This window comes from Mustelus asterias, chromosome 12 (assembly GCF_964213995.1).
Source record: "Mustelus asterias chromosome 12, sMusAst1.hap1.1, whole genome shotgun sequence".
Classification (NCBI taxonomy): domain Eukaryota; kingdom Metazoa; phylum Chordata; class Chondrichthyes; order Carcharhiniformes; family Triakidae; genus Mustelus; species Mustelus asterias.
The window spans coordinates 52,749,720-52,772,365 of record NC_135812.1 but is presented as its reverse complement, the minus strand read 5'-3'; the positions used below and the strand labels follow the sequence as shown (position 1 = coordinate 52,772,365).

The window sequence follows — 22,646 nt, the reverse complement described above, 5'->3', positions numbered from 1 at the left end:
GCAAGTCCTCAAATCCTTGAAGGTGGCAGCACAGGTGGAGAAGGTGGTGAAGAAGGCATATGGTATGCTTGCCTTTATAGGACGGGGTATAGAGTATAAAAGCTGGAGTCTGATGTTGCAGCCGTATAAAACGCTGGTTAGGCCACATTTGGAGTACTGCGTCCAGTTCTGGTCGCCACACTACCAGAAGGACGTGGAGGCTTTAGAGAGAGTGCAGAGAAGGTTTACCAGGATGTTGCCTGGTATGGAGGGTCTTAGCTATGAGGAGAGATTGGGTAAACTGGACTTGTTCTCCCTGGAAAGACGGAGAATGAGGGGAGACCTAATAGAGGTGTACAAAATTATGAAGGGTATAGATAGGGTGAACAGTGGGAAGCTTTTTCCCAGGTCAGAGGTGACGATCACGAGGGGTCACGGGTTCAACGTGAGAGGGGCGAGGTATAACTCAGAAGGACGTATTTTACACAGAGAGTGGTGGGGGCCTGGAATGCGCTGCCAAGTAGGGTGGTGGAGGCAGACACGCAGGTATCGTTTAAGACTTACATGGATAGTCACATGAGCAGTCTGGGAATGGAGGGATACAAATGAATGGTCCAGTTGGACCAATGAGCAGCACAGGCTTGGAGGGCCGAAGGGCCTGTTTCCTGTGCTGTACTGTTCTTGGTTCTTGGTTTTTGTTCTTTGAACCTTGTGTTCAATAACTTCAAACCGTGAACTCTCTCCTCCACCGTCTGCCTATTTCCATCAGTTATTTCTTTTTAAAATGTATTTAGTTTAAAATTTATTTTTATTTCTTCCATTGAGACATTTTTCAATACCCTTTTTTTTTATCCTGCTTTCCATCTATTTCTCTTATCACTGCCTCCCCTCCCCACTGTCGCCCTTCCCCTCCCTGGTAATTTGGTTTTATCGAGGGCTAAGAAAAGATTATAGCTGATGCTATAGTTAAGAAAACCCACCAATGCCTCGACTTTCTCAGGAGGCTAAGAAATTTTTACACATGATCATGGAAAGCATTCTTTCCGGATGTATCTCGGCTTGTTATGGCTCCTGCTCTCTGACCAAGACTGCAAAAACCTATGAAGAGTTGTGAATGAAGTCCAGTCCATCAAGCAAACCAGCCTCCCATCTGTTGACTCTGTCTACATTTCCCACTGCCTCGGAAAAGCAGTCAGCATAATCAAGGACCCTACGCACCCCAACATACGGCACGGTAGCTCAGTGGTTAGCACTGCTGCTTCACAGCTCCAGGGTCCCGGGTTCGATTCCCGGCTCGGGTCACTGTCTGTGTGGAGTTTGCACATTCTCCTCGTGTCTGCGTGGGTTTCCTCCGGGTGCTCCGGTTTCCTCCCACAGTCCAAAGATGTGCGGGTTAGGTTGATTGGCCAGGTTAAAAATTGCCCCTTAGAGTCCTGAGATGCGTAGGTTAGAGGGATTAGCGGATTAATGTGTGGGGGTAGGGCCTGGGTGGGATTGTGGGTCGGTGCAGACTCGATGGGCTGAATGGCCTCCTTCTGCACTGTAGGGTTTCTATGATACTCACTTCCACCTTCCATCAGGGAAAAGATAACAAAAGTCTGAGATCATCTTCTAACTGACTCAAGACCAGCCTTTTCCCTGCTGCCATCAGACTTCTGAATACGCTGATCTTTCTCCACACCCTATCTGTAACTGCAACACTATATTCTGCACTCCTTTCCTTCTCCCCTTTGTACTCTATAAATGCTATGTTTTGTCTGTATAGCGTGCAAGAAACAATACTTTTCACTCAATCCCAATATATGTGATGATAAATCAAATTTGATAGAGATGTTATGGCTGGGTAGAGTGGGCAGCGCAAAACTGTTCCCACTCATGAAATGAACAAAAGTGATTTGCAAAAGAAGTGTGACGTGAGAAAAACCTTCACGTGAGTGGTTGGGGTCTGGAATGCACTATCTGGAAGTATGCTGTAAGCAGGTTCAATCGAGGCATTCAAGAGGACAGATGATTATTAAAATAGCGGGGTAAGGCAAAAAGCAGGGGAATGGCACGAAGTTGTGGTGCTCATTTGGAGAGCCAGTTCAGGCATGATGGGCCAAATGGTGGCCTCCTGCATGGCAACGATTCTGTGAATAGTGAAATGAGGCCCTATTTGCCTTTTTAGGTGCAGGTAAGGGACGCTATTTGAAGAAGAGCAGCGAAGTGCTCCATGTGCTGACCTAAAGCTAAATTAGATTATTTGGTATTTTATCACATTACAGTTTCTGGCATTTTGCTGTGCATACATTTCTTTATTTACTTAAGTCACTACACTTCGAATCCCCACGGTGCAGAAGGAGGCCATTTGGCCCATCGGGTCTGCATTGACTCTCTGACAGAGTATCTTACTCAGGCCTCCTTCCCCGACCCTATCCCCATAACCCCACTCATTTACCATGGCTAGTCCATCTAACCTTCATATCTTCAGACACTGAGGGACAATTTAGCATGGCCAATCCTAACCGACACATCTTTGGAGGAAATTGGAGAACTCGGGGCGGCACGGTAGCACAGTGGTTAGCACTGCTGCTTCACAGCTCCAGGGATCTGGGTTCGATTCCCGGCTTGGGTCACTGTCTGTGTGGAGTTTGCACATTCTTCCTGTGTCTGCGTGGGTTTCCTCCGGGTGCTCCGGTTTCCTCCCACAGTCCAAAGATGTGCGGGTTAGGTTAATTGGCCATGCTAAATTGCCCCTTAGTGTCCCGGGATGCATAGGTTAGAGGGACTAGCGAGTAAATATGTGGGGATATGGGGATAGGGCCTGGGTGGGATTGTGGTCGGTGCAGACTCGATGGGCTGAATGGCCTCTTTCTGCACTGTAGGGTTTCTATGATTGATCGGAGGAAACCCACGCAGACACAGGGAGAATGTGCTAACTCCACACAGTCACCCAAGGCTGGAACCCGGGTCGCTGGGGTTGAGGCAGCAGTGCTAACCACTCTGCCACCTTGTTTTCTTTCAAAGTAATAGTAACAATCTAATTAAAATATGAATATTGCTAACAGTATTACGGACAGTATAGTTAGAGCATAGATACTGTTCTCTGCAATGTGGGTCCTGAAGACTGTGTTGCTTGTCTGGTGCCATGGTTGGGGGGGAGCTTGAGTGGGAGGGGAAAAATCCAGTTGTTGTGGTCCATTTGGGTATCAGCACATAGGTAGGACTAAGAAAGCGGTTCTGCTGAAGGAGTATGAGCAGCTAGGGACTAAAACTACAAGGCAGAACCACCAAGGCAATAATCTCTGGATTACTACTTGAGCCATGAGCAATTTGGCATAGAGTAAATAAGATCAGAGTTGAATGTGTGGCTTAAGAAGTGGTATTCAATTTATAGCAATAGGGAAAAAGCAGGTATGACATGATAGCCATTACAGAGGTGAGGTTACAATGTAACCAGGGCTGGGAACTGAATGTTGAAGCAATGTTGAGAAATATAGGCAGCAAGGAAAAGGAGATGGGGTAGCTCTGTTAATAAAGCATATGAGATCAGTACAGCACTGAGAAATGATCTTGGTTCATAACATTACAAGGTAGAATCAGTTGGGTGGAAGTAAGAAATAGCAAGGGAAAGAAGTCACTGGTGAGTAGTCTGTCAGCCCCCCAACAATATCTATACTGTAGGATGAAGTAAAAAGCAAGAAATAATGGATTGGATCAAAAGAGACAGTATTCAAAGCACCATTATATACCACAAAAAATACATTTGACTTATTTTTTGAATATGAAACACCAACTGTCCTCTCAATCAAGTGGAGAGAATCTGCTTCCACATTTATTGTTAAGTTAAGACTTGAGGTTCGCTACACGCCCCACAAAATTTGGGTCTCCAGTTGTTAGCTCCTTAATATTAACAGTACTGAAGCATAGTAGACAAAAGTATTTATTGTACTTATAGCACCATTAATATAGTGAAATGCCCTAAACCCATTAGCAAGTGTTACCAAACAAAAATTAACTGTGTCGCATAAGGTGATATTAGGATTGATGACCAAAATCTTGACCACAGAATTCAAAGGAAGACCTGACAGAAAAGATGAGAAATGGCACTGATGATTCCAAGTCTCTTGAAGTATGAAACTAGACATAAATACTTGATAGTTTTCAGAACAGAATGCAGCATAACTTGTGTCTACTTCCTATCTACTAACAGTTTCCTAGCAGGTTCTCTTTACACCCTTTTGAGTAAAATACATGGACAAATTAAACAAATTCAATTGAGGTGATAGCCCCCAAGGGGCACTGTAACAAAAAAAACTCCAACAGAAACTTGTCTAACTAAATCAAAATGTGGTTTTGGGGGCCAATGAAGCACTGTAGCTCCCTGGTACCCACTGGTTATGGATGCCCTCAAGCAAACCAGTGAACAGAGTATCCTCTCTTCAGGGACCTAATGTAGAAGAGAGGCATACAATTGGGTTGGATGAGCCACTCGACTACCTGCTGTCTGGTCCTATGTATGGCTATCTTGACCAGACTTGATAGTCTATTGAATGCCCAGTTACCTAATTAACCAACTCCTAGGATCCCGACAGTGCAAAAGGAGGCCATACAGCCCATCAGGACCCTCCAACAGAATCTTACCCAAGCTTTATCCCCGTAACTCCATGTATGTATCCAATAATCTCCCTAACCCGCACATCTTGGGACACAAAGGGACAAGTTACATGGCCAATCCATCTAACATAAAGTTAAAAGTTTATTTATTAGTCACAAGTTGGGTTACATTAACACTGCAACGAGCCCAGTGAAAATCCCCTAGTCGCCACACTTTGTCCCTCAGTGCACCTGAACAGGTGTCAATCTAGCATGACCAATGCACCTAACCAGCGCGTCTTTGGACTCTGGGAGGAAACCGGAGCACTCAGAGGAAACCCACGCAGACAGGAAGAACATGCAGACTCCGCACAGGTAGTGACCTGAGCCGGGAATCGAACCTGGGACCTTGGCGCTGTGAGGCAGCAGTGCTAACCACTGTGCCACCATGTTGTCCCTGCACATCTTTGGACTGTTCGAGGAAACCACAGGAAATCCACGCAGACACTGGGAGAATGTGCAAATTCCACACAGTGACCCAAGGCCAGAATTGAACCTGGGTCCTTGGCGCTGTGAGACAGCAATACTAGCCACTAAAAAAAATCCAGTTCAACCAATTGATAGTTCCAAAGGGGCACTAAATAAGGAATAAGATTCAAGGAACCATACCAAATTAAATCATGGTTTTGGGGGCCGATAAAGCACTTTAGCCCCTGTGGTGCTCAATTGTGGAAGGTCTCAAGCTGACCAGTGGGCACCATGTGCTCCCTTTCCAAGGACACGTGGATGCAGTCATGGAAGAGGGGCAGACAGTTGGGCTGGACAACCCACTTGACAGCCCATTGTCTGGACTTGTTGATGGCCCCCATGGCCTGGCTCTCCCTATACCCTATGGGTGTTGCTGGCTAAGCTAGCATTTATTACCCATCCTTTGAGAAGGTGGTGGTGAGCTGCCGCCTTGAACTGCTGCAGTTCCTGTCGTGTAGGTACACCCACAGTGCTGTTGGGAAGGAGTTCTAGGATGTTGACCCAGTGATAGTGAAGGAATGACATATTTCTGAGTCAGTTCGGTGAGTGACTTGGAGGGGAACATCTAGCTGGTGGTGTTCCCAGTTATCTGCTGCCCATGTTCTTCTGGATGGTAACAGTTGTTGGTTTGCAAGATGCTGTCTGAGGAACCTTGGTGAGTTGCTGCAGTGCATCTTGGGATGGTACACATTTCTGCTACTGTGTGTTTGGTGGTGGTGGGAGTGTTTGTGGAATGGTTGCCAATGAAATGAGCAACTGAACAAAGCAGATTAAAGTGATAGCCATTTAAAGGGCACTGTAAGGCTCTTTGTAAATGCCCTAAGCACTTAATTAAACAATCTCCTTCACTGACATATCCAAACAACATAATTAACATACTATTAGCATACAGTGCATTGGGAAACATAACAGAACTGGAACCAACACATTCTCTTCAATGTTTCTATCCCATCTTATTATCCTTAAACTTTTGCTATGACTGTAAAATCACAGAATTGTTACAGCACAGAAGGAGGCCATTTGGGCCTTCGTGTCTGTACCAGCATTTCAAAGGAGCATTATGACTTTGTGCCTTTTCCCGTACCTCTGCACATTGTTTCTATTCAAATCATCATCTAATGCCCTCTTGAATGACTCAATTGAATCTGCCTCCAAGAGTCTTCCAGACAGAGCATACGGACCCCAACCACTCGCTGTGTGAAAAAGTTTTTCCTCGCATCACATTTGGTTCATAGAATCATAGAAACCCTGCAGTGCAGAGGGAGGCCATTCGGCCCATCGAGTCTGCACCGACCTCAATCCCACCCAGGCCCTACATATTTCCCCGCTAATCCCTCTAACCTCCGCATCTCAGGACTCTTAAGGGCCAATTTTTAACCTAACCCGCACATCTTTGGACTGTGGGAGGAAACCGGAGCACCCGGAGGAAACCCACGCAGACACGAGGAGAAAGTGCAAACTCCACACAGACCGTGACCCAAGCCGGGAATCGAACCCAGGTCCCTGGAGCTGTGAAGCAGCAGCGCGAACCACTGTGCTACCGTGCCGCCCTCTTTTTCAAATCACTTTCAATCTGTGCCTTTGTTCTTGATCCTTGTAATAAGAACACAAGAACAAGGAGCAGGAGTTGACCATCTGGCCCCTCGAGCCTGCTCCACCATTCAATAAGATCATGGCTGATCTTTTCATGGACTCAGCTCCACTTACCTGCCCGCTCACCATAATCCTTAATTCCTTCACTGTTCAAAACTTTATCTATCCTTGACTTAAAAACATTCAATGAGGTAGCCTCAACTGCTTCACCGGGCAGGGAATTCCACAGATTCACAACCCTTTGGGTGAAGAAGTTCCTCCTCAAGTCAGTCCTAAATCTGCTTCCCCTTATTTTGAGGCTATGCCCCCAAGTTTTAGTTTCACCAGCCAGTGGAAACAACTTCCCTGCTTCTTTCTTATCTATTCCCTTCATAATCTTATACGTTTGTATAAGATCTCCCCTCATTCTTCTGAATTCCAATGAGTTTAGCCCCAGTCTACTCAGTCTCTCCTCATAAGCCAACCCTCTCAACTCCGGAATCAACCTAGTGAATCTCCTCAGCACCCCCTCCAGTGCCAGTATATCCTTTCTCAAGTAAGTAGACCAAAACTGTACACAGTTCTCGAGGTGTGGCCTCACCAGCAACTTAGTCAGCTGCAACATAACCTTGCTGTTTTTAAACTCCATCCCTCTAGCAATGAATGACAAAATTACCTGCTGCACTTGCAAACCAACTTTTTGCGATTCTTGCACAAAGACACCCAGGTCCCTCTGCACAGCAGCATGCTGCAATTTTTTACCATTTAAATAATAGTCCATTTTGCTGTTATTCCTACCAAAATGGATGACCTCACATTTACCAACATTGTACTCCATCTGCGAGACGCTTGGCCACTCACTTGGACTATCTATATCCCTTTGCAGACTTTCAGTGTCCTCTGCACAGTTTGCTCTGCCACTCATCTTAGTGTCAACTGCGAATTTTGACAACTACACTTGGTCCCCAACTCCAAATCATCTATGTAAATCGTAAACAATTGTGGTCCCAAGACTGATCCCTGAGGCACACCACTCGTCACTGATCGCCAACCAGAAAAGTACACATTTACTCTTTGCTTTCTGTTAATTAACCAATCCTCTACCCATACTAATTCATTACCCTTAACACCATGCACCTTTGTCTTCTGCAGCAGTGTTTGGTGTGGCTCCTTGTCAAATGCCTTCTGGAAATCCAGATACACCACATCCACAGGTTCTCCATTGTCCACTGCGCGTGTAATGTTCTCAAAGAATTCCACCAAATTAGACAAACATGACCTGCCCTTCATGAACCCATGCTGCATCTTACCAATGGGACAATTTATATCCAGATGTCTCGCTATTTCTTCCTTGATAGATTCAAGTATTTTCTCTACTACAGAAGTTAAGCTAACCGGCCCATAATTACCCGCCTTTTGTCTACTACCTCTTTTAAACAGTGGCGTCACATTTGCTGTTTTCCAATCTGCGGGAAGCACCTCAGAGTCCAACGAATTTTGGTAAATTACCACTAGTGCATTTGCTATTTCTCCCGCCATCACTTTTAGTACCCTGGGATGCATTTCATCAGGACCAGGAGACTTGTCTACCTTCAGCCACATTAGCTTGCCACTACCTCTTTCATGATAATAGTTTCTTGGTCCTCCAATAGCCTTGTCATCAATTTTTGGCATGTTGTTTGTGTTTTGTGAGTGGGAACAATATCTTCCTATCTATGGAAGGTTAGGAAGGTTCAGTCGCTAGGTATACATGGGGAGGTAGTAAATTGGATAAGACACTGGCTCAATGGAAGAAGCCAGAGAGTGGTTGTGGAGGATTGCTTCTCTGAGTGGAGGCCTGTGACGAGTGATGTGCCGCAGGGATCGGTGTTGGGTCCATTGTTGTTTGTCATCTATATCAATGATCTGGATGATAATGTGGTAAATTGGATCAGCAAGTTTGCTGATGATACAAAGATTGGAGGTGTAGTGGACGGTGAGGAAGGTTTTCAAAGCTTGCAGAGGGATTTGGACCAACTAGAAAAATGGGCTGAAAAATGGCAAATGGAATTTAACGCAGACAAGTGTGAGATATTGCACTTTGGAAGGACAAATCAAAGTAGAACGTACAGGGTAAATGGTAGGACTCTGAAGAGTGCAGTTGAACAGAGGGATCTGGGAATACAGGTACAGAATTCCCTAAAAGTGACGTCACAGGTGGATAGGGTCGTAAAGAGTGCCTTTGGTACATTGGCCTTTATAAATCGGAGTATCGAGTATAAAAGTTGGAGTGTTATGGTAAGGTTATATAAGGCATTGGTGAGGCCGAATTTGGAGTATTGTGTACAGTTTTGGTCACCTAGTTACAGGAAGGATGTAAATAAGATTGAAAGAGTGCAGAGAAGGTTCACAAGGATGTTGCCGGGACTTGAGAAGCTGAGTTACAGAGAGAGAGATTGAATAGGTTGGGACTTTATTCCCTGGAGCGGGAAGATTTGATAGATTTGAGGGGAGATTTGATAGAGGTGTATAAGATTTTGATGGGGAGAGATAGAGTGAATGCAAGCAGGCTTTTTCCGCTGAGGCTAGGGGAGAAAAAAACCAGAGGGCATGGGTTAAGGGTGAAAGGAGAAAAGTTTAAAGGGAATATTAGGGGGGGCTTCTTCACGCAGAGAGTGGTGGGAGTGTGGAATGAGCTGCCGGATAAAGTGGTAACATTTAAGAAAAACTTGGACGGGTTCATGGATGAGAGGGGTGTGGAGGGATATGGTCCAAGTGCAGGTCAGTGGGACTAGGCATAAAATGGTTCGGCATAGACAAGAAGGGCCAAAAGGCCTGTTTCTGAGCTGTAATTTTCTATGGTTCTATGGTTCTATTCTGTCCAGCCCCCTCATGTTTTTGAACATCTCTATCAAATCTCCTCTTAGCCTTCTTACCTCCAAGGAGAATATTCCTAATCTCTTCAATCTATCCTCATAATGCAAGTTTCTCAGTCCTGGAATCATTCTCGTAAACCTTTTCTGCACTCTTTCCAATGAGTTCTCATCCTTCCTATAATGTAGCCCCCAAACTATACACAATATTACAGCTGAGGTCTAACTAGTACAAATTCAACTTAACTCCTTGTTCTTGTACTCTCCACCCTTATTAATGAAATGATATGAGAGGATGTGAGCTCGCCACATTTTCTTCTTGTTGGATATCCACTTTTGAATTGAAGTTACTGTTGTAATGTCACAATATTTTTCAGTCTTAAGAACATAAGAACTAGGAGCAGGAGTAGGCCAACTGGCCCCTCAAGCCTGTTGCGTCATTCAATAAGATTATGGCTGATCTTTTTGTGGACTGATCTCTACTCGCCCGCCCGCTCGCCATAACCCTTAATTCCTTTACTGTTCAAAAATGTATCTCTCCTTGTCTTAAAAACATTCAATGAAGTAGCCTCAACTGTTTCACTGGGTGGTGAATTCGACAGATTCACAACCCTTTGTGTGAAGAAGTTCCTCCTCAACTCAGTCCTAAATCTGCTTCTTCTTATTTTGAGGCTATACCCGCTAGTTCTAGTTTCACCCACCAATGGAAACAACTCCCCTGCTTCTATCTTATCTATTCCCTTCATAATCTTATATGTTTCTATAAGATCTCCCCTCATTCTTCTGAATTCCAATGAGTATAGCCCCGGTCTACTCAGTCTCTCCTCATAAGCCAACCCTCTCAACTCCGGAATCAACCTAGTGAATCTCCTCTGCAACCTCTCCAGTACCAGTGTATCCTTTCTCAAGTAAGGAGACCAAAACTATACACAGTACTCCAGGTGTGGCCTCACCAGCACCTTATACAGCTGCAACATAACCTCACTGTTTTTAAACTCCATCCCTCTAGCAATAAAGGACAAAGTTCCATTTGCCTTCTTAATTATCTGCTGCACCTGCAAACCAACTCCTTGAGATTCTTGCACAAGGACACCCAGGTCCCTCTGCACAGCAGGATGCTGCAATTTTTTACCATTTAAATAATAGTCCATTTTGCTGTTATTCCTACCAAAATGCATGACCTCGCATTTATCAACATTGTACTCCATCTGCCAGACCGTCGCCCACTCACTTGGACTATCTATGTCCCTTTGCAGACTTTCAACGTCCTCTGCATACTTTGCTCTGCCACCCTCTTAGTGTCATCTGCGAATTTTGACACACTACATTTGGTCCCGAACTCCAAATCATCTATGTAAATTGTAAACAATTGCAGTTCCAACACTGATCCCTGAGGCACACCACGAGTCACTGATCGCCAACCAGAAAAATACACATTTACCCTCACTCTCTGCTTTCTGTTAGTTAACCAATCCTCTCACCACCTAATACATTACCCATAACACCGTGCACCTTTATTTTATGTAGCAGTCTTTGGTGCGGCACCTTGTCAAATGCCTTCTGGAAATCCAGATACGCCACATTCACAGGTTCCCCATTGTCCACTGCACATGTAATGTTCTCAAAGAATCCCACCAAATTAGTCAAACATGACCTTCCCTTCATGAACCCATGCTGCGTCTTACCAATGGGATAATTTTTATCCAGATGTCTTGCTATTTCTTCCTTGATGATAGATTCAAGCATTTTCCCCACTACAGAAGTTAAGCTAACTGGCCTATAGTTACCCGCCTTTTGTCTACCTCCTTTTTTAGACAGTGGCGTCACATTTGCTGTTTTCCAATCTGCAGGAATCACCCCAGAGTCCAGTGAATTTTAGTAAGTTACCACTAGTGCATTTGCTTTTTCTCCCGCCATCTCTTTTAGCCCTGGGATGCATTCCATCAGGACCAGGAGACTTGTCTACTTTTAGCCCCATTAACTTGTCCAACACTACCTCTTTCGTGATAATAGTTTCTCGGTTCTCACCTGCCATAGCCTTCCTGTCATCAATTTTTGGCACGTTATTTGTGTCTTCCACTGTGAAGACCGACACAAAATACCTGTTCAATGCCTCAGCCATTTTCTCATTTCCAGTTATTACATTCCCTTTCTCATCCTCTAAAGGACCAATGTTTACTTTCGCCACTCTTTTTCGTTTTATATATTTGTAAAGACTTTTGCAATCTGTTTTTATATTGAGCTGGTTTACTCTCATAATGCATCTTACTTTTCTTTATAGCTTTTTTCGTGGCTTTCTGCTGTCCTTTAAAGTTTTCCCAATCCTCTAGATTCCCACTAATCTTTGCCACTATGTATGCATTTTCTTTCAATTTGATCTCCTCCTTTATTTCCTTAGATATCCATGGCTGAGTATCTCTTTTTCTACAGTCCTTCCTTATTTCGACAGTCCTTTCCTATCCCTGATGTTGAGGGATAAATGTTGATCAGGACACAATACCTTGCTCCATTTTGAACATTGTGTGGGGTCTTTTGCACCCACTGAGGGACAGACTGTGCCTTGGTTTAATATACCATCCAACATCTCATTTGGCAGTACAACATTCCCTAAATACTGCAGTGAAATTCCGAGGTGTTGTGCTCAAGTCCCTGGAGTTGGAACCCATGATATTCTGGCTCAGGCAAGAGTGCCACCCACTGAGCCACAGCTGACATCCTATCAGATTTTCCCTCCCAATAGATTCTAGGTTTCTTCCAGACAGCATGCGAAGGCTTTCAAATATGTCACCATCAAAGAAGTTTATTCATCCCTTTATGTCTCAAGTCCAGGTGGGTCCCAAAAGAGTCAGAGATCCATGCATATACTGTAGCTGTTTGCCTTTCAGCCTTGTCTTTCTCTATCATGGACGCTTTGGACCATAATTTCCTCAACTAATTTGGTTACTATTGGTTTCTGAAACTCCACATCAAGTACATTTCATAGAATCATAGAAACCCTACAGTACAGAAAGAGGCCATTCGGCCCATTGAGTCTGCACCGACCACAATCCCACCCAGGCCCATATCCCTACATATTTACCCACTAATCCCTCTAACCTACGCATCTCAGGACACGAAGGGCAATTTTTTTTTTAGCATGGCCAATCAACCTAACCCGCACATCTTTGGACTGTGGGAGGAAACCGGAGCACCCGGAGGAAACCCATGCAGACACGAGGAGAATGTGCAAACTCCACACAGACAGTGACCCAAGCTGGGAATCAAACCCAGGTCCCTGGAGCTGTGAAGCAGCAGCGCTAACCACTGTGCTGCCGTGCTGCCCCTTTGCAGGAGTGAAGAACAGGGTAATCAGATGCGAGTGTATCGGGTTAAAACCCAGAGGTTGTGAGTTCAAATCCCAGCTTTGCAAATTGTGAAATTGAACTCTGTCAGTCTGAAATTGAATTACAAATTGAAATGATCGTCTCTGATTTGATGGAACTGACCACAGTCCTGACAGATGGCCAAGTTGTTGCATTCAGTTCAAAACAGAGGTCTTGTGAAAGTTATAGATGAAATTTTTCTCCATTCAAGATTTCCAGGTGGTTTCTGGAGAAATCGAGGGTGCTGGGACCTGTGCATGTAAGGAATATTTTCTCTCTTTTTATCAGAAGCAGTGCCCTTTAGAATTTCTGGGTATATGTCCCAATAAAATGTGATCCTTTTAGTCAGGCTTGACAAACAACATTCCCCTTCAATTAGTTAAAATGGGAACCAAATCCCTAACTCCAGGATGATTGACTGAATGAGGTTTAGGTGATAAAATACAAACTCCACGAAGGGCTGACTTGTGAAATAGTTTTGCTGTCAGCTTTGAAATGGGTACTTCATAGGGCCTTTTCATGAACCCATGGATCCTAAAAAATTCAAATATTTCACCGAGAAATTAAAAGGTATTTAAACCATTAAAATGTTTTCCGAAGAATTTTCCCCCTCAATAGAGGGGATTGATTTTCCTCCCGAAGAAAGTAAATTGTTTGGAGCTCAGATAAACGCACTCTGGACCTCCTTTGTGGTAGGATTAAGATGCATCATCCCAAAGTGTATTCATGTTTCAGAAGCTTGAGTTCTGCCTGACCTTAATTTCAATCAATGTTACAATAGCAAGAGACTATTGGGGCCGTAATGTCTTGGGGAACTTTTACCAAGTATTTGAGTTTGCAACTTACAAGCTATCTTTGTGGTAATTTTCAAAGCAGGTTGACTAATTTGTGTCGATCTGTTCTGACAAAGGGTCCGTGACTAGAAACATTAACTGTGTTTTTCTCTTGATGGATGCTGGCAGATCTACTATGTTTTTCCAGCTTCCTCTGTTCTTATCCCATCATATGAAGCCCACTTTCACCAAGAGCTCCTCTGAAGAGCGTGATATCTTTCTTTGTAATTGTTGTATTCTGTATTTTGAACACATTTCTTCATTACTTTACCACTTTACCACTTTACCCCATTGTTCCTGAAGGTGGTGACTCAAGTTGGGCTGTGGTATTACAGGAAGAGATAACCCACAGCTATCTCACTATATGACCATTCCTGATGTGCGTTTAAGGGTGGATGTTATCCTTTGTCTTTGTGCTTCTGATTTTTTTTTTCTTCCTGATGTCCTTTCTTCCTTCTCATCAGTCATTTTGTTTCTCTTTACTTTCTCTTGCTACTTTGATTTTTCTTCTCCATACCACCCACTGTTTATATCTCCCCTTAATCTTTCTTTTTCTCACCTCCTACTGTTCTCTGTTTATTTCTGTTGTTCGGAAATCAACCTGCAGTGTGGGCAGCCTCCTGGAGGGAGAGAGTGATCAGTCCAGATGTTGCTTAATATTACAAGTTCCACTTTTGATTTGTGCTGAGCAACAACACTTTTTCACAAAGAAGAAGTCGAAGAAAGCAATTTTTGCCAAATATCGCACCATACAAAACTTACGGAGTGCCGCAAATGTGCCCAAGATCAGAGAGTTGCTAATGGCTGCACTTTGGCATAACCAACAATGTTTCTAGAAATCTCCCCCATTGTGTATGTTGAAATCAGCCAGGAAACAGCAGTGGGAGGGAGTATCTTTGGATGTGGAAGAATGTATTGGAAGATATGACTCAGGCTTCTCCTCCCCCACTCCCAATTTTTTCTTTGCCCATACCATAAATACACATGTTTCTGTGTATTACTTCCTCCTGAAATGTATTTTGCATGTTTATGTTTGCTCAGTCTGTTGAACTTCAAACTGTGGCTTGATGGACAGGATGTGTGGAGAGTGCTGCTTTGTGGTGCAAATTGCAGATAGAAGATTGGAAGGAATATTTCACCTTTTCACTACTTGGGGTTTTTTTGCCTTCTGTTAGAAACAGCAGTAAGAAGTCTCTCAACACCAGCTTAAAGTCCAATAGGTTTATTTGGTAACAAAAGCCACTAGCTTTCGGAGCGTTGCCTCTTTGTCAGGTGAGTGGGAGTTCTATTCACAAACAGGGCATATAAAGACACAAACTCAATTTACAAAATAATGGCTGGAATGCGAGTCTTTACAGGTAATCAAGTCCTAAAGGTACAGACAATGTGAGTGGAGAGAGCATTAAGCTTGAGAGCGTTAAAGAGATGTGTATTGTCTCCAGCCAGGACAGTTAGTGAGATTTTGCAAGTCCAGGCAAGTCGTGGGGATTACAGATAGTGTGACATGAACCCAAGATCCCGGTTGAGGCCATCCTCGTGTGCGGAACTTGGCTATCAGTCTCTGCTCAGCAACTCTGCGTTGTCATGTGACGTGAAGGCCGCCTTGGAGAACGCTTACCCGAAAATCAGAGGCCGAATGTCCGTGACTGCTGAAGTGTTCCCCAACAGGAAGAGAACACTCTTGCCTGGTGATCTTGGGTTCATGCCACACTGTGTCTAGTTCTACAGCACAAAAGGGTGGGAAGAAGAAGAGGAGAGCAGATGTGATAGGGGACTCAATGGTTAGAGGTACGGACAGGGGGTTCTGTGGTCGGGACAGAGACTCCCGCATGGTTTGTTGCCTCCCGGGTGCCAAGGTCAGGGATGTCTCTGATCACGTGCACAGCGTTCTAAAGTGGGAAGGTGATCAGCCAGATGTCGTGGTACACATCGGTACCAATGACGTAAGAAGGAAGAGTGAGGAGGTCCTGAAGACTGAGTATAGAGAGTTTGGAAGGAAGTTAAAAAGCAGGACCCCGAGGGTAGTAATCTCAGGATTGCTACCTGTACCACGTGCCAGTGAGGGTAGGAGTAGGATGCTTGGGTGGATGAACATGTGGCTGAGAAACTGGTGTAGGGAGCAGGGTTTCCAATTCTTGGATCATTGGGACCTCTTCTGGGGCAAGTGGGACCTGTACAAGAGAGATGGGTTACACCTAAACTACAAGGGGACCAATATACTTGCAGGGAGGTTTGCTCGTGTTATTGGGGAGCATTTAAACTAGATTTGCAGGGGAATGGGAACCAGAGTGCCAGAGCAGATAGTGGAGCAGGGGTGAAAAGACAGGTTAGGTCAAGCAAAATCACAAATGGAAGGGTTGAGTGTGGTGGAAATAATCTTTTGAGGTGTGTCTATTTCAATGCCAGGAGTATTGTGGGGAAGGCAGATGACCTGAAGGCACGGATAGACACATGGAAATATGACATTATAGCCATTAGTGAAACTTGGTTACAGGAGGGGCAGGACTGGCAGCTCAATGTTCCAGGGTTCCAATGTTTCAGGCGGGATAGAGGCAGAGGGATAAAAGGTGGGGGGGTTACATTGTTGGTCAGGGAAAATGTTACAGCGGTACTCAAGCAGGATAGATTAGGGAGCTTGTCGACAGAGGCCCTATGGGTGGAGTTGAGAAACAGGAAAGGTATGACCACATTAATGGGGTTATAATATAGACCATCCAATAGTCAGCGAGAATTGGAGGAGCAAATCAGTGGAGAGATAGCTGACAACTGCAAGAAACACAAAGTTGTGATAGTAGGGAATTTTAATTTTCCACATATAGATTGGGACTCGCATACTGTTAAAGGTTTAGATGGGGTAGAGTTTGTAAAATGTGTTCAGGAGAATTTTCTACATCAGTATATAGAGGTGCCGACTAGAGAGGATGCGATATTGGATCTCCTATTGGGAAATGAGTTAGGGCAGGTGATGGATGTGAGTGTGAGGGAACATTTTGGATCCAGTGATCATAATGCCATTAGTTTCAACCTGATCATGGATGGATAAGGATAGATCTGGTCCTCGGGTTGAAGTTCTGAACTGGAAAAAGGCCAAATTTGATGAAATGAGAAGGGATCTGGGAAGTGTGGATTGGCACAGGCTGTTCTCTGGTAAGGATGTAAGTGGAAAGTGGGAGGCCTTCAAAGGAGAAATTTTGAGAGTGCAGAGTTTGTTGTATGTTCCTGTCAGGATTAAAGGCAAAGTAAATAGGAATAAGGAACCTTGGTTCTCGAGGGAGATTGTAACACTGATTAAGAGGAAGAGAGAGTTGTATGAAATGTACAGGCAGCAAGGAACAGATCAGATGCTCGAGGAGTATAAAAAGTGCAAGAAGCTACTTAAGAGGGACATCAGGAGGGCTAAAAGAAGACATGAGGTTGCTTTGGCAGACAGAGTGAAGGAAAATCCAAAGAGCTTCTATAGGTATGTTAGGAGCAAAAGGATAGTGAGGGATAAAATTGGTCCTCTTGAAGACCAGAGTGGTAGACTGTGTATGGAACCAAAAGAGATGGGGGAGATACTAAGTGGGTTCTTTGCATCCGTATTTACTGAGGAAACAGGCATGGAGTCTACGGAAATAGGGCAAACGGGTAGGGAGGTCATGGAACCTTTACAGATTAAAGGGAAGGAGATGCTCGCTGTCTTGAGGCAAATCAGAGTGGATAAATCACCTGGACCAGACAGGGTATTCCCACAGACCTTGAGGGAAGCTAGTGTTGAACTTGCAGGGGCCCTGGCAGACATATTTAAAATGTCAGTATTCATGGGGGAGGTGCTGGATGATTGGAGGGTGGCTCATGTTGTTCCAAAAGAAATCCGGGAAATTATAGGCCAGTAAGTTTGACGTCGGTGGTGGGCAAGTTATTGGAAGGCATGATAAGGGATAGGATCTCCAAATATTTGGATAGACAGGGACTTATTAGGGAGAGTCAACATGGCTTTTTGCGTGGTAGGTCATGTTTGACCAATCTATTAGAGTTTTTCGAGGAGGTTACCAGGAACGTGGATGAAGGGAAGGCGGTGGATGTTGTCTACCTGGATTTCAGGAAGGCCTTTGACAAGGTCCCTCATCGGAGGTTAGTTAGGAAGGTTAATTTGCTACGTATACATGGGGAGGTCGTAAATTGGATTAGGCACTGGCTCAGTGGAAGAAGCCAGAGTGTGGTTGTGGAGGATTGCTTCTCTGAGTGGAGGCCTGTGACTAGTGGTGTGCACAGTAAGAAGTTTAACAACACCAGGTTAAAGTCCAACAGGTTTATTTGGTAGCAAAAGCCACACAAGCTTTCGGAGCTGCAAGCCCCTTCTTCAGGTGAGTGGGAATTCTGTTCACAAACAGAGTTTATAAAGACACAGACTCAATTTACATGAATAATGGTTGGAATGCGAATACTTACAACGAATCAAGTCTTTAAGAAACAAAACAATGGGAGTGGAGAGAGCATCAAGACAGGCTAAAAAGATGTGTATTGTCTCCAGACAAGACAGCCAGTGAAACTCTGCAGGTCCACGCAACTGTGGGCGTTACAAATAATGTGACATGAACCCAATATCCCGGTTGAGGCCGTCCGCGTGTGTGCGGAACTTGGCTATCAGTTTCTGCTCAGCGACTCTGCGCTGTCGTGTGTCGCGAAGGCCGCCTTGGAGAACGCTTACCCGAATATCAGAGGCCGAATGCCCGTGACCGCTGAAGTGCTCCCCAACAGGAAGAGAACAGTCTTGCCTGGTGATTGTCGAGCGGTGTTCATTCATCCGTTGTCGCAGCGTCTGCATAGTTTCCCCAATGTACGTACCATGCCTCGGGACATCCTTTCTTGCAGCGTATCAGGTAGACGACGTTGGCCGAGTTGCAAGAGTATGTACCGTGTACCTGGTGGATGGTGTTCTCACGTGAGATGATGGCATCTGTGTCGATGATCCGGCACGTCTTGCAGAGGTTGCTGTGGCAGGGTTGTGTGGTGTCATGGTCACTGTTCTCCTGAAGGCTGGGTAGTTTGCTGCGGACAATGGTCTGTTTGAGGTTGTGCGGTTGTTTGAAGGCAAGAAGTGGGGGTGTGGGGATGGCCTTGGCGAGATGTTCGTCTTCATCAATGACATGTTGAAGGCTCCGGAGGAGATGCCGTAGCTTCTCCGCTCCGGGGAAGTACTGGACAACGAAGGGTACTCTGTCCACTGTGTCCCGTGTTTGTCTTCTGAGGAGGTCGGTGCGGTTTTTCGCTGTGGCGCGTTGGAACTGTTGATCAATGAGTCTAGCGCCATATCCTGTTCTTATGAGGGCACCTTTCAGCGTCTGGAGGTGTCTGTTGCGATCCTCCTCATCCGAGCAGATCCTGTGTATACGGAGGGCTTGTATGTAGGGGATGGCTTCTTTAACGTGTTTAGGGTGGAAGCTGGAGAAGTGGAGCATCGTGAGGTTATCCGTGGGCTTGCGGTACAGTGAGGTGCTGAGGTGACCGTCCTTAATGGAGATGCGCGTGTCCAAGAATGCAACCGATTCCGGAGAGTAGTCTATGGTGAGCCTGATGGTGGGATGGAACTTGTTGATGTCATCATAGAGTTGTTTCAGTGATTGTTCACCATGAGTCCAAAGGAAGAAAATGTCATCGATGTATCTAGTGTATAGCATCGGTTGAAGGTCCCGTGCGGTGAAGAAGTCTTGTTCGAACCTGTGCATGAAGATGTTGGCATATTGAGGTGCAAATTTGGTCCCCATGGCTGTTCCGTGTGTCTGGATGAAGAACTGGTTGTTGAAGGTGAAGATATTGTGGTCCAGGATGAAGCGGATGAGATGTAAAGTTGCATCTGGAAACTGGCAGTTGGCGCTGAGCACTGAGGCCGTTGCAGCAATGCCATCGTCATGGGGGATGCTGGTGCAGAGTGCCGAGACATCCATTGTGACGAGGAGCGCTCCTGGTTCAACTGCTCCATGTGTGCCGAGTTTCTGTAGGAAGTCCGTCGTGTCGCGACAAAAGCTGGGGGTTCTTTGTACAGTGGGTTTCAGGATGCCCTCGACATAGCCGGAGAGGTTCTCGCACAGGGTCCCATTGCCCGATACGATGGGACGGCCGTCGTACTGTGGGGAGCACTTCAGCGGTCACGGGCATTCGGCCTCTGATATTCGGGTAAGCGTTCTCCAAGGCGGCCTTCGCGACACACGACAGCGCAGAGTCGCTGAGCAGAAACTGATAGCCAAGTTCCGCACACACGCGGACGGCCTCAACCGGGATATTGGGTTCATGTCACATTATTTGTAACGCCCACAGTTGCGTGGACCTGCAGAGTTTCACTGGCTGTCTTGTCTGGAGACAATACACATCTTTTTAGCCTGTCTTGATGCTCTCTCCACTCCCATTGTTTTGTTTCTTAAAGACTTGATTCGTTGTAAGTATTCGCATTCCAACCATTATTCATGTAAATTGAGTCTGTGTCTTTATAAACTCTGTTTGTGAACAGAATTCCCACTCACCTGAAGAAGGGGCTTGCAGCTCCGAAAGCTTGTGTGGCTTTTGCTACCAAATAAACCTGTTGGACTTTAACCTGGTGTTGTTAAACTTCTTACTGTGTTTACCCCAGTCCAACGCCGGCATCTCCACATCATGACTAGTGGTGTGCCGCAGGGATCCGTGTTTGTCGTCTATATCAATGATCTGGATGATAATGTGGTAAATTGGATCAGCAAGTTTGCTGATGATACAAAGATTGGAGGTGTAGTGGACAGTGAGGAAGGTTTTCAAAGCTTGCAGAGGGATTTGGACCAGCTAGAAAAATGGGCTGAAAAATGGCAAATGGAATTTAACGCAGACAAGTGTGAGATATTGCACCTTGAAAGGACAAACCAAAGAAGAACGTACAGGGTAAATGGTAGGACTCTGAAGAATGCAGTTGAACAGAGGGATCTGGGAATACAGGTACAGAATTCCCTAAAAGTGACATCACAGGTGGATAGGGTTGTAAAGAGTGCGTTTGGTACATTGGCCTTTTTAAATCGGAGTATCGAGTATAAAAGTTGGAGTGTTATGGTAAGATTATATAAGTATAATATATAAGTATAATATATAAGTATAATATATAAGTATAATATATAAGTATAATATATAATATATAAGTATAATATATAATATAAGTATAATATACTTCTTACTGTGTTTACACCAGTCCAACGCCGGTATCTCCACATCAAGATTATATAAGGCATTGGTGAGACTGAATTTGGAGTATTGTGTACAGTTTTGGTCACCTAGTTACAGGAAGGATGTAAATAAGGTTGAAAGAGTGCAGAGAAGGTTCACAAGGATGTTGCCAGGACTTGAGAAGCTGAGTTACAGAGAGAGATTGAATAGGTTAGGACTTTATTCCCTGGAGCGTAGAAGATTGAGGGGAGAGTTGATAGAGGTGTATAAGATTTTGATGGGTATAGATAGAGTGAATGCAAGCAGGCTTTTTCCACTGAGGCTAGGGGAGAAAAAAACCAGAGGGCATGGGTGAAGGGTGAAAGGAGAAAAGTTTAAAGGGAATATTAGGGGGGGGCTTCTTCACGCAGAGAGTGGTGGGAGTGTGGAATGAGCGACTGGATAACAAGAAAAACTTGGACGAGTTCATGGATGAGAGGGGTTTGGAGGGATATGGTCCAAGTGCAGGTCAGTGGAACTGGGCAAAAAATGGTTCGGCACAGACAAGAAGGGCTAAAAGGTCTGTTTCTGAGCTGTAATTTTCTATGGTTCTATCTGTAATCTCCACGACTTGCCTGGGCTTGCAAAATCTCACTAACTGTCCTGGCTGGAGACAATACACATCTCCTTTATCTGTGCTTAACGCTTTCTCCACTCACATTGTCTGTACCTTTAGGACTTGATTACCTGTAAAGACTCGCATTCTTACCATTATTTTGTAAATTGAGTTTGTGTCTTTATATGTCCTGTTTGTGAATAGAACTCCCACTCACCTGACGAAGAGGCAGCGCTCCGAAAGCTAGAGACTTTTGCTACCAAATACACCTGTTGGACTTTAACCTGGTGTTGTGAGACTTCTTACTGTGTTTACCCCAGTCCAACGCCGGCATCTTCACATCAGAAACAGCAGACCAGTTATAGAAATTCAAATGCTTCTATTTATTCCCAAGCAGATTTAATCAATGAAGATCTTGTTTAGCTGCATACAGTGCTGTTCATCAGCAAGCCATTCATTACAGGGGATGACTGTACTACTTTTCCAAATAAAGTATTTTCTGATGCATTTTTGTAACATGTTCAGTTGTAAAACGAAATGGTCTGAAGGGCGTGATATCTTTCCTTGTGATTGTTGTGTTCTGTATTTTGAACACATTTCTTCATTACTTTCCCACTTTACTCCATTGTTCCTGAAGGTGGTGACTCAAGCTGGGCTGTGGTACCACAGGAATAGATAACCCACAGGTATCTCATCATATGACCAATCCAGATGTTGAATCCTATGCCAAGCTGTGCATTAAAGGTGGATGTTATCACCACCAAACTGACCTTACACTCACCAACATTCATACGTGCACCTTCCACAAGAGTCACTGGAACAGAACTGGCAATACAGACTGATTTCCCCCTTCCCTCGTCTAGTGTAATATATGCGAATGTTTCTGCTGCCAACCTACAAATTAGTTAACTTCATATGAATCAGGAATCAGCCTTCTGGTCTGTGCAGCTTATTACTTGCTTGCTTTCCAAAGATGTGTTTAGTTGTTGGACATAGAGTTTCCTCCTGTGCCAGTACCAGTTCTTTTCCCTGACTCGTTCTGTTTTTTTTCCTTTTTTCTTTACAGAGAGAGCTCGATGCCACTGCTACTGTATTGGCCAATCGACAGGATGAGAGCGAACAATCTAGGAAAAGACTTATTGATGAAAGTCGAGAATTTAAGAAGAACACACCAGAGGTGGGTGAA

General features: G+C 44.7%; 1 protein-coding gene across 9 annotated transcripts in view; it reads left to right on the top strand.

The window, feature by feature from the left end:
• Positions 1 to 22,646, top strand: part of LOC144501444 (protein CASP-like) — a 779,365-nt gene that overhangs the window by 109,632 nt on the left and 647,087 nt on the right. For all 9 annotated transcript variants that reach the window (XM_078225211.1, XM_078225210.1, XM_078225209.1 and 6 more), the window contains exon 2: positions 22,527 to 22,637. In XM_078225211.1, the coding sequence (XP_078081337.1) occupies positions 22,527 to 22,637 (111 nt within the window). The remainder of the gene's footprint in view (positions 1 to 22,526; positions 22,638 to 22,646) is intronic.